This window comes from Squalius cephalus (genome assembly GCF_949319135.1).
Source record: "Squalius cephalus genome assembly, chromosome: 8".
Taxonomy (NCBI): Eukaryota; Metazoa; Chordata; class Actinopteri; order Cypriniformes; family Leuciscidae; genus Squalius; species Squalius cephalus.
Genome location: NC_137129.1, coordinates 33,860,251 through 33,872,311, shown reverse-complemented (window position 1 = coordinate 33,872,311; position 12,061 = coordinate 33,860,251). Strand labels below are relative to the sequence as shown.

The following is a 12,061-nucleotide window of genomic DNA, read 5'->3' as shown; positions in this document are numbered from 1 at the left end:
AAGCGCCGCACACAAGACGGGGGAGAGGGTGAAGAATTTGAGGCAGAGATCCATTTCGGGTCCTCTGTTGATTCAACGCAGCAGCCGCCATTTTGTTGACAGTTCGTGTTTTTAATAACCCGTGCAAGGCTCATCCCGAAGAGGGTTAGATTTTTGCATTCTGCTTCTTTTGGTCCTCCCGAGGATGTTTATACGCTATTGTTGGATTTTTATTGACGACCGGGGCGATAAGGGAACACTTTACTAATCTGTAACACACCAACAGCGGCTGCTTCGTTACATTACTAGTCGTGTGGACGGATCGCGGGGGTTTAGCTAGCCATACCAGCAAATGTGCCTGACAGGACAGATCAGCCGTTTCATTAGAGTGTGGGTTTAGTGGTACCAATTACCTGGTGTGAATTCACTCATTTGAGAGGTAGTAAACAACACAGAGACGTGAATTGAATGACCGTTGACGTTGTATACGTGGGGTTATAGCCGCGATGAACTTGCATTGCTCTGACATGTGTCTTAAAAAAATGCAATGGCAGCAAGGTATTTTGACATCCCGTTGTAGTAAGAGTCACAGTCTAATAACTTGCTAATAATGTTTTATACAGTCTAGTTTTTGACATATACAGTAGTGTGAGGTTAAGCTCAAGATATGCTCTTTGCTAACGAGCTATGCTAGCTATATTAGGATCATAAACCGTGACCAGTGCGCCTCACGTAGATAAATATCGTAATTTTTGCGGGGTGCCTAGATCTACACACTAGACGAATATTTTGTTATGCCATGCATTGGTTAGAATGTTCTCCCGAGAAATGTGACCGTTTTCCCCTTTGCTTTTTTTTTTTTTTTGGCCATATCAGCAATTTCAAGATAAATATCCAAGCGACCATGCTGTTGCGTACGAAGGGAGGATTTTGATCGCAAATTATGTGAACGCCGTTCTGGACCGCTATCAAGGTGAGTAGCTTGTTCATTTTTTCTGTATTTTAACTGCAAATACTCCATAAATTGTTTAATCCAGGTGGTTTGTTTATTAGGGCATCAGCTGTCAAAAACAAGTGAGGAAAATGCAGTATTTTGATGCGTAACTCGCGAGCTTTGTTTGTTGTTGTCAGAACGTATGGTGTTTAGTAAGTGTTGCGGTATTCATGAATGAAGGAGTTCTGGTTTTACGTGTTCATAATAAAATACCAGTTTCATAGAAATGAACCTCCAGTAGCACCTGCGAGTAGATCATCCTCAGTTAACCTCGCTTACAATAGGGTTCAATGCACATGCAAATTGCGCGCGCCTTTGCGTGGTCATATTTTTCCCATTGGAGCAGATGTCTTGAGTAGCGTAGGAAAGTGTAGAAAGTGGTGTCTGGAGCCTTTGAACCACCTTTGACCTCTGACTCCGCTGTCAAGGAAACCTGAACTAAGCTTCCCGCTGACTGAGTGCTGTTTGAGTGGATAGCCGTGATTTCAGGCATTTAGTTTGTGATCGGAAAAGATTGCGCTAAGACGCATTCTGTTTGAAATATGATTAATAGCAGATCCCGATGCTTAGCCTCTGGTAGAGAAGTTTAGTTTCGTTTTGTGGTCCTTTCCTATCTGATGCTAAGTTGCGAGTTAGTAGATAAATAAATCTAACAGTTGCTCCAAAATAATAGACACTTCATTTTCACTTCACTTCATATCATTTTATTAGATGAGAAGGAAAAAAAAGAAAGTTGTATTTAAAAAAACAAAAACAGATAGCACATGCACAAGTCTGCTTTTAATATGCCTTTTTAATATATAGACACTTTCTTGTTGTTAAACATTAACATTCATAGTTGATGTTCTGAACTACACTGAATTACACTAAAAATTACTTTTGAGACCAGTTGGTTAAAAATAATCGCAAAGATGTCTAAATCAGTGAAGTTAACTTAGTGCTAAGAAAAAGTCTAGACATAATTTGTTTGCAGATGCCACTTGGCTGGATATTGTTTTCTAATGCAATGACATTCAAGTGTGGATAGTTCACCTTAAAATTATAGTTCTGTCATCATTTACTCACCCTCAAGTTGTCCCAAACCTGTATGAGTTTCTGTCTTCTGTTGAACACGAAAGATGATATTTTGAAGAATGTTGGTAACCAGAATGTTAGAATTTTCATTTTTGGGCGAACTATCCCTTTGAATGTCTAAATACATTACATTTTGGGTCGGCATGAAACAAAATTCACCCTATTTTCTAAAATGCATGTTATTGATCTTATTGTGACTGATTCATCCATGCATGTTTCATTTCTAAGAAATAGTTTTTGAGCTTGTAATTTTTAATCAAGTGAAATGACTGACGTCTTTCTGGTGACGTATGCCAGACTTCTATAATCATGTCATTCACTTAAACCCCACCCCTTTTATACAATCCTGTGCAAGCTTGCATCCAATCAGCTCCATCCAATCTGTAACTGATGAATAGAACTCAGTCCCCGCCCTTTTTTTTATTTTTTTGATAATGTTTACCTCAGATGTAGGTCATAATACGGAAAAAAATGTGTTGCTACTCCGGTTGCATAGCAACTTCACTATGCAAATAGTAGCTTAAAAGACGGTTTTGAATAAAAGAAGACATAACTGCATGTAAAGGGAGGAGTGGGAAATGAGAGGAGATGATAATTGTTTGCTGTAAGTCATCTACACCATATTTTTAATAGCTTTTAGATGCAAAGGAGTTTTTTCTCCTTGCCATCTATTCACCCTAAGGCTCACTAAATCTCTCAAACTTCAACTGCTCCACTGTCTCTCAATTTGTCCTGCAGTGTTTTTTGGCTGACTGGAGGTTGTGGTTTTCAGTACTCGTAGAATAAACGAGGGCACCATAGTTGAAGAAAGGCTGTCTAAACACACTGAGTTAGTATTATATCTCTATCCTGCCAAAACAAGCACAGATTAAAGAGTCATGAATGACAGGTGCTGAAAGAGCATGGATGGAGGAAGCAGAGCAATTGATTACTTCAGAGTTAAATTTTTGTCTGTTGATATATTCGCTTCGTTACACTGAGACAAATTGCTTTATCTGGTCACACTTTATTTTAGTGTTCATGTTTCCATAAATAACTGAAAAGTAGCTGAAATTAGCAATATACTTGGTGTGTCATATTTGGGTAACACTTTATTTTAGTGTCATTGTTACATATGTTACATGAAGTTACTATAACTACAAATTACTACTATAACCAGAAATTATGCATAATTACATGCAACAAACCCTAATCCTAACCCTATAGTAAATACATGTAGTTAGTTACTTAATATTACTCAGTACTACTTAAATGTATAATTACAGTGTAACAAAGACGCCTTAAAATAAAGTTTAACCCATTTTTATTAGTGCAATTATACGTAGTTCACATTGTTATTAGTATTTTAATTAACTATAGTAATGTGTAATATTTGTAACACAACTAGTGTAAAATAAAGTGTTTTAGTTGGTTTATTTATTTTGTTCTGGTAGCTCTCAACTGGTGGAGTATGACGCTTGCAACAGCAAGAGCATGTGATTCCTATAGCATCAGATACATAAATGTAAAAGTGTTGGATTATTAGCAAACGATAGCTTGCTGCAATTCTGTCCAGCTTTCCCTCAAGACTTTTCCCGCAGCCATTTTACAATACAAGGTAGCATTTATTTTTGGCATCTTCTCCGCAAAGAGAGGAGGGACAAGAGAGCGAATAACACAGTAACGAGAAGCGGAGTACGACCCAGAGCGCTGAGGAAATAGGGGAATGATTGTCACTAAGGGAGGGACGGACCAGGGAAAAAAAGACGGAGGGAGGGAGTGCTAGGGAAATGTGTTTTCGATTAGCAGAAGCACAACGGCTCTAGTTTGACCGCTGTACTGTTAGATTTCCAAGTGAGTGTTAGAGGGAGACTGAATGAGTGAGAGGACGAAGAGAGTGACAGAATGGGGTGAAAGGGTAGGTCGGACACAGAACAAGCGAGGTGTGATTTTTGGAGCACCATGTGTGAAACGAGAAGGGGCGAATGGAAGAGTGTTTAAGTGAAATGGGGTGAGTAATTATAGTAAACATAGAGAAGTCGGAGTAGAGAGAGGGAAGGCATGACTCCAAGTTCTGTAGCCAGATTATAGTTGTGGTGATTTCACAGAAAACAACTCTCTCAATATAAAAGACCACCACTAATGAAACAACACTCCGTAAAACGGCTCTCTGAGCTTTTTCTCGTGCCGAGCTCTAAACGGCCGAAACCGTACATGTAGCGTTCCATTGACCTAGGCGTTCTTAATAGACTTGTGTAATATTTAAACCATCACTCTCAGTGGGGCATAAAGAAACTGTCCACTTCTGTTGCTCTGCCCTCTCTTTTTCCTTTTCTTTCCCGGCCTTTCATTCACTCTCTGTGCTTTGCTGACTAGAAGTCATAAAAAGGGCTCGGAAAGGTGACTGGATCCTCTGTCTCCCAGAGGACCTTTTATGCTGAGGTCACCGCTCGGTCTCGCCTCCCAATGACTTGACCCTCAGAAAGCACCTGTGTCTGGCGCGGTACTAAATTACTCAGTGGCCTTTTGTTTTGGAGGTGTGTTAGGGGCAAAAGGCTACCTTTGTCAAGCCCCCAGTACTTTTTTTGTGCATTCCCAAAAAGTTTTATATTATCCATGTAAAATTGTGCTTGAGATAAAACTAATTTATTAGAATATGAAGCAATGCAGTTGTAAAAAAAAGTTTTCTTCAAAAACCTCAATGATTCATACAAATATTACTGAAATGTGTTTAGTTTATAAAGTAAATTTGTGTCAGCTTTATGTCTGGCAAGATAGGTTATCATTCAGAGCCACCAATAATCAAAATTCTGGGTCAGATTTTGGATATTAATGAATTGCAGCTGTCTAGCCTTTCTATGTCCTTAGTTTGATCATTCAAAGTCAGATTTGTGGTGGTAGTGATCCATGTTTGCAAAGCCATTCTGTGTTAATAATTAAATTAAAGGTTAACGCTGTCTTAGAAGTGTGGCTTATTTGTCTTTTGGTCGTAACACCCCCTCTGTTTTTATCTCCACAGTTTGAAGGTGAGAGAGCTGGGCACTTGGCAAGGGACGACATTGCTTCAACCCAACAAGGATTTATTTCCGACCTCTGCTACACCCCCCTTCCCCTTCCCCTCCATTCGACTTCCTTCCTCCTACCTGACATCTGGAAAGTCCTCCTGTACCTATACCTGCAAGTAAGAACATCCTGTCTCCCTCAAGCCCCCCTTGTTCCCCAAATCACCAATGGATCAGAGGACACAGGGGGGGCCCTCTACGCCACCTCCGCTCCCTGCCAATGCCCCCCCAACAGAACGTGAGAAAGAAGGAGTAGGAGGGAAGAAGGATGATGAAGAGGAGAAGAAGAAACGAGAGAAACCAAGAGATGGAGCACAGAGTGAAACTTGTGGTGCTGAAAGTGGGACTAGTGACCAGCAGCAGCAGCAACAACAACAGCAACCCACACAGTTCTCAGTCAAAGAAACCAGTTACTCTGAGGGCAATGTCAAACTCAAAATAGGCCTGCAGGCCAAACGCATGAAGAAGCCACCTAAGATCCTTGAGAACTATGTCTGTCGGCCAGCCTTCCGAGCCACTGTAAGACATAGTGGAGGCAGAGGTGGAGGGCGTGGTAATCGTGGGGCTGGAGCCATTGATGGGAGCAGCCACACTTCTAGCCCAAGTCATGGAAAAGAAGGAGAGAAAAGCCCCTCTGTCAACCGAGGAGCACCACTATCATCTACTGCTCCTGCTGCTACATCTCCCTCGCCTTCTCTTCCTCCTCCGCCTGTTTCAGCCAGCCAAGTCACTCCTGTGAATGGAAGTGCTCCAGCAAAAAGGGTAAGGTTGTTTAACTTGTCATGCATTAAATGTCTAAGAAATTGTAAACAATGAAGAGACTAGCTGAAATTACATAACAAGCATCCAGTACAACAAAACAACAGGGATAAGGGATAGACAAACTCAAATATCCCTCTCACTACACTTTCACTTAACTGTGGTTTCATCAGATAAATAAGCTTTGCTCACTCTTCTCACTCTTCTCTCTTTCAGTCACCCAAACACTTAAACTTTGTTTTTTTCCTTTTCCTCATTTCTCTGTTAACTATGATTTTCTGTTTTACCCAGAGTACTTTGTTGTTCACTCTTAGATTTTGTTTCTCCAACTTTCTCAACTCTGTCCAAATGTCTTTTTAACCCTGCTTCTATTTCTCTATTTCGCACACATCTTCCTTCTCCCGTCTCTTTCTTTGTTGTCCTGCTGCTGTATTATTGATTTGAAAGAAGAAAATAAACAAGTAAAAATGGTCCAATATTCAGTTAATGAACAGGAATTTTAGTGGCATAAAACATTAAAAAATACTTAAAATTAGGTATTTTTTCTAATAGCTTGGAGAAATCCAGCACAGTTAATAATGCATAATTTCTTTGTGTTCCATGATTTTCCATATTACATTGAATTAAATGTATGTAACAGTGTTTCTGTGACTCAGTATTTTTTCTTTATATACATATAGGGTCCTCCAAAACTTGCCTGTAAGTCTGAGGGAAAAGCTGATGTAAAATCTGTTGCTTCTTCAGAGAGACCCCTTAACCTTCATCGCCCCATGACAGAAAGCAAATCACACTCCTCTGGAAAGAAAAACCATGTTCCACAAACCAACTCTCCCGCCCCATCGCCACCAACAATGCCCCCAGCTGCCACATCGCAACAGGAACCCAAAACAGATGGGATCTTAAAATCTTCTCAGTACAATTTTTCTGAGGGGCAAAAGGAACAAGAAAGAGGAATTTCTGCCTGGGGTGCCCCTACTGTGACCGAGAAGCTTGCTCAGCTCATTGCTACATGCCCACCTTCAAAGTGCCCAAAGCCGAAAGCCCGGAAGGTGTCGCCAGCTCCAGCACACAGTAGTTCACCCCCCTTAATTTCTAATCTGCAGCGCCCTGAACGGGCTATGGCAAATAGGAACACCTATTCCAGGGCGGTGCACCTTGCCCCACCACCACCTGTTTCACGGCCCCCAGGTCGCCCATATGGTTCCAAAAACAAAGACAGTATCCTGGAAAAATTTTCTGGCACCTCTAGAAAAGAGGAATCAGATGGACTTTCAAAAGGTGTCACCAATAGCAACAGCAGCACAACCACCACCACCACTAGTACTGTTCTGTCTCAAAACAATAGTCGTTTGACAACGACATCCACAAATGATAGCACTGACAACAGTACCACCAATGGATTAAAATCTCGTCTTGGGCATTGCCCATCTCATTCTTCCTCCACGGCTTCTCTTTCTTCACCAATATTTTCCTCTTCCTCATCCTCCTCCTTAGAGAGAATAGGAAGTACAGGATGTCACATAGGTTTGCCAGGCTCCCTAGCCTCATGTCCTAGAGCAAGCCCCTCCCGAATAGAGGAGTTTACTGAGAAAGACAAAGAGCGTGACCAAGACAAAGACATGGACAGTCCCAGAGATTTAAGTAAGGGCTCCACTCCAGCCATGGCAGGGAAGCAAGATGCTAAAGAAAGGTGTCCTTTGTCAGCTCCTCGAAGTGAGAGGGGTAAACACAGTGAGAGCTCAAGCCCAGTCAAACGTAGTCCCAATCAGGAAAGTCGCGTTAGTGGGGTACCAAGTCCTGCTGAGTCCACCAAATGCACTATTTCACCTTCATACCCTTCTGGTGCCAGCAGGAGCCCAACACCACTATGCGATGACATTGGGGCTGCATCTCCTGCATCACCAACTGAGCAGGATTCAAAGCCTCTTAAGAAGCGGCGGGGACGGCGACCTCGCTGGACGAAGGCGGTGAATCGAACCCACAAGTCTTTACTTGAGGCTGCTTCTAACCATCAGAAACTCACCACACCAATGCCCTTAGGGCTGTCATCCCTATCCCCTGTTCGGCGTCCTGTGGGACGGCCTCCGAATTCTAATCTCATGCCCCCTGTTGCTTCAGAACTTTTTGAATCTTCACCCAAGAAGAGGGGACGGCCCAAGAACAAAATGCCTCGGTTAGATGCACCAGCACGTGGCCGCACCCCAAACAAACTGGCACCCTCAAAAGTCTACTCCAGTCTGCTCAAATCTAAAGAAGAGCAGGATCCCCCTGTTTTGCACCCTGAAGTGGACTTTAATCCACCTAAACCCATGGCAAGAAAACGAGGGCGCCCCAAGCGCTTACCTCCAACCCTTCCACAGGAAACCCAGCCCCCAACACTTGCTCCTGAGTCAGGAGATGCTTCAGTAGGTGAAAAACCTTTTCGTAATAAGGGCAATGGGCAGCTCATCATGAAGACGATCATAGGCAAAATCAATAAAATGAAGACAGTAAAACGAAAGAGGCTCCTCAGCCAAATACTGCTTGGGCCGAAACCAGGGACTGAGCAGGAAGGCTCCAGAAACAGTGGGCCACCAGGAGCTCCGGCTGCTACGAAACCACAGTCTCTGTCGTCACTTGCTGCTACATTTGGGGGCAAATTAGGGCCGCAGATCAATGTTAGCAAAAAGGGGACAATATATATGGGTAAAAGGAGGGGTCGTAAACCAAAATCATCAGCTAATCTCTCTCCAGGTGCCCCCACACCCCCTCCGGAACCGTTCTTGTCGCCAAACACTTCTTCCCCACTGCATCATCACCAGTCGCAGACCTTGCAAAACCAGCAACACCAGTTGCCTCCGTCTGAGGTGTTCCCTTCCCCATCACTCTCACAGTCAAGTGGAGGTCAAAGTCCCATTAGCGATGCTAGCTTTGTTGAGCCTGGCTCAGTGCATTTCTCATCCCACCCACACTGCAGCCATTCCCATCAGAGCCACCACTCATTCTCCTTTCCCCCACCTACTTTTTCGGCCCCGTCTGCTCGCACTGTAGGGAGCACCACATCATCCACTGCACACCCATCTCAAAAGAAGTCTTCTTGCCGGGGTTACCACCATCACCACCACCACTACCGGCAACACTACCATTATCGAAAGTTTTCTCCTCCAAGGCCGCTATTGCCCACGTCTCCTGCTCCTCTGAGTGAGCTGAAGGAGGCCACACCTTCCCCAGTCAGTGAATCGCACAGCGAAGAGACGGTACCCAGTGACAGTGGCATTGGAACAGACAACAACAGCACCTCGGACCGTGGGGAAAAGGCTGGTTGTGCAAGTGGCTTAGCTGGTGTAGGGGTCTCACAGGGTATGGCAAGTGGACTCTTAATGCCTGGTGTCATAGGTCCAGCCATGGGAGCGGGAATGGGACTTTCTTCAAGAGGAAGGAGGCGGCACTCATCTTCAGTTCTCTTGGAACGTCCATCACCTACACCCTCTCCACTTGGAGCGAGGGCATCACCTGACCCAAGAAGACCGCACCCAGCTGCTCCATCATCTGCTTTGGTTGGACATAAAGAGAAGCACAAGCATAAGTGCAAGCGTCGTGCACATGGCTGCCCTAGCTATGACAAAATAAAAAGGCAAAAGCGCAAACGCAAGAAGAAGTACCTTCAGCTGCGGACACGCAGACAAGACCCAGACTTTTTGGCTGATTTGGATGAGATCTGTGTTCAGCTCAGTGATATACGAATTGCTCATCGCACACCTACACTTCGTTTGGGTAGCAGCTTGGGTCTGGGTGCTGGGGCAGCAGGGCCGGCCCGTGGGTCTGGCTTGGGAAGTGCCAGAGCCAGCAGCAGCCTTGGAGGTGGAACCAACCCACCACCCCATCACTATCTACATAGAGACCTCTTGCCCACCATCTTCAGGATAAATTTTAGTGGATATTATTCGCCCCACCCAGCCTACCCATGTGATTCACTTCATTATGTCCGTAAGCCAGATCTTAAAAAGAAAAGAGGGCGACCACCTAAACTCAGAGAATCTATATCAGAAGTACCGTTTGTACCTGGGTTAGGCTTTCCCCTGTCTAGCGGTGGTTTCTATCACCCTTCTTATGGTGTCCCATACTCTTCTGCCCCACTGGGACTTGGCTACTATCGGGGTTATACCCCTGCAAGTGCCCTGTACCCCCACCCCCATCACCAGACTCCCCACTCTGGCCCATCCCACCATGTTCATTCCCCCTCTTTTCCTCCACCTCCGCCCCCTTCTTATGTCCATCATCATCACCCATCCCACCTGCTTCTTAACCCCTCCAAATTTCACAAGAAGAAACATAAGCTGCTTAGGCAGGAATATCTAGGTGGTGGTCGTTCGTCAGTACTCTATCCTGCCATGTCGTCTGAGCTGTCATTTGGCTGGCACCACAAACACAAGCATAGACACAAGCACCGTGATCGCTGTGGAGAAGAGGAGGGTGATGATGGTGGTGGAGTTGTAGGTGGCAGAAGTGGAGGAGGTGAGGGGTTGGGAGTCGGAAGAGGGGAGCGAGGGAGTGTAGAGTCCCTTCAGCGCTGCCGGTTTGGGCGAGATGGCTCTGCTGACTCCAGTGCTAACAAACAGACAGCTTCTGCCAACTCTCCTTCCTCTTCCTCCTCATCTTCTGCAGAACGGTACAAGCGTAAAGAGGCCTCTTTGTCTTGTCTTGGGCCTTCACGACTGTCTTTGGGCAGCACGAGCCGGGGACATCACCCTGTTGACTCCTGGTTTAGAATGGGAAGTTCTGATACTGATTACTCCAAACTCTGTAGAAACCAGTCCCTTTCTGGGTCTGGTGCATTCTCTGAAGGACATGCACAAAATACAGTGGAGTGCTCAGAGAGTGACGAGGAAGATGCTGCTTCCCCCATTGAGGAGGCAGAAACCAGCCACCACACCAACTTGTTTGCATCTGCACTATCTCGAACTTCGCTCAAGGGGAGTCGGAGCAAAAAAGGTGGAACGTCAGAGAGCCCCAGCCTTTCACGTTTGGACCGGACAGTGAGAAGGGATCGTTCCACATCTGCAGAGAGGAGAGAGATGGGTAAGTGAAAAATCTTATGAACTAATGCTGATATTGATAAGCCGATTAAACTTATAAACCATAATCATAGCGCAAAAGTATTACATTACATCCATGTTCAGTTCAGTAATGTCCTTGCATTTTTTTTTACATGTTGTTTTCAACCGACTGAATGCAAATATGAGCCTCCTGATGTGACCCAAATTTAGTTTGACATTGTCAAGGTTGCAGAATTAATGCAGTGAAATGTTGTCACTCTCCAAATATAGCTTTACCTCGGCGTCCTTCATAATTCTGTGCTAAAATTTTATTGGACGTCACTTGCTTCAGTGCATGCTGCAAATTTATGATTAGTCTTCAGTACTTCCTGTCAGTGTTCTGTATTGATTTCAAGGCCTGGTCATCACATCAAAAGCATTTTGCATGACCTGTTTAAAACGGTTAATACAAGAATAATAAAAGCTGCAGCTTGTAGTTAAAGGTCCTACAATACATACTACCGAGTATATACACAGAATGGCTTGTTGCAACATAATTTCTTCTGCACACCAATAGCAGTGGGATTCCAAATAGGCTACTTGCATATACAGACCTGGGGCTAAATATATTCACACTCACATATAAACACCTGCTCAAATGTTACAGTACTGAACCAGGTAAAACAGAACAGTTTTCATAACAATGCAGCTTCTCAGTCATGCTGGGATGGATAGGCAGTGTGTTTGTGTATATGTGTTAATGCATAGAGGATCCCTAGTGAGACAGCAAAGTGTAGTATGTAATCCAGGATTAGAGCTCAGGACATGAGGTCATCCACCGGTCATTGACTGCACCATTAATTCACGGTAGCAGTGAGAGCAAGAAACTGATGAGAAAGAGTAAAAGAGGAGGATTAAAGGCTAGAGGAAAATAGGACTGATAAAAAAAAGACTAAGATGTGATTGGAAGGAAGAGTTAGTTGATGAATTGGTGCCCATATATAGTTAGTGGTGCTTGCTAAGGCAGTCATTAATATGTGATTTGAGCAAAGAGCTAACCATAAGTATTAGCTGACTTGTAACTCGTCTCACACAGGAATTGTGGAAAAAAAACATTGACTGATGGAATGATAAGATGAATAGAACATAATAGACTAGACTGTGTTGAAAGTGAGTTAGACTGAGATTAAGTTAATTAA

The 12,061-nt window shown here is 43.9% G+C and overlaps 1 protein-coding gene across 1 annotated transcript in view; it reads left to right on the top strand.

Moving 5' to 3' along the window:
- Window positions 1–12,061, top strand: part of ash1l (ash1 (absent, small, or homeotic)-like) — a 31,581-nt gene that overhangs the window by 162 nt on the left and 19,358 nt on the right. Inside the window, exons 2-4 of the mRNA XM_079879565.1 lie at window positions 856–952; window positions 5,046–5,850; window positions 6,528–10,905. Of these exons, the coding sequence (XP_079735691.1) occupies window positions 5,257–5,850; window positions 6,528–10,905 (4,972 nt within the window). The 5' untranslated portion in view covers window positions 856–952; window positions 5,046–5,256. The remainder of the gene's footprint in view (window positions 1–855; window positions 953–5,045; window positions 5,851–6,527; window positions 10,906–12,061) is intronic.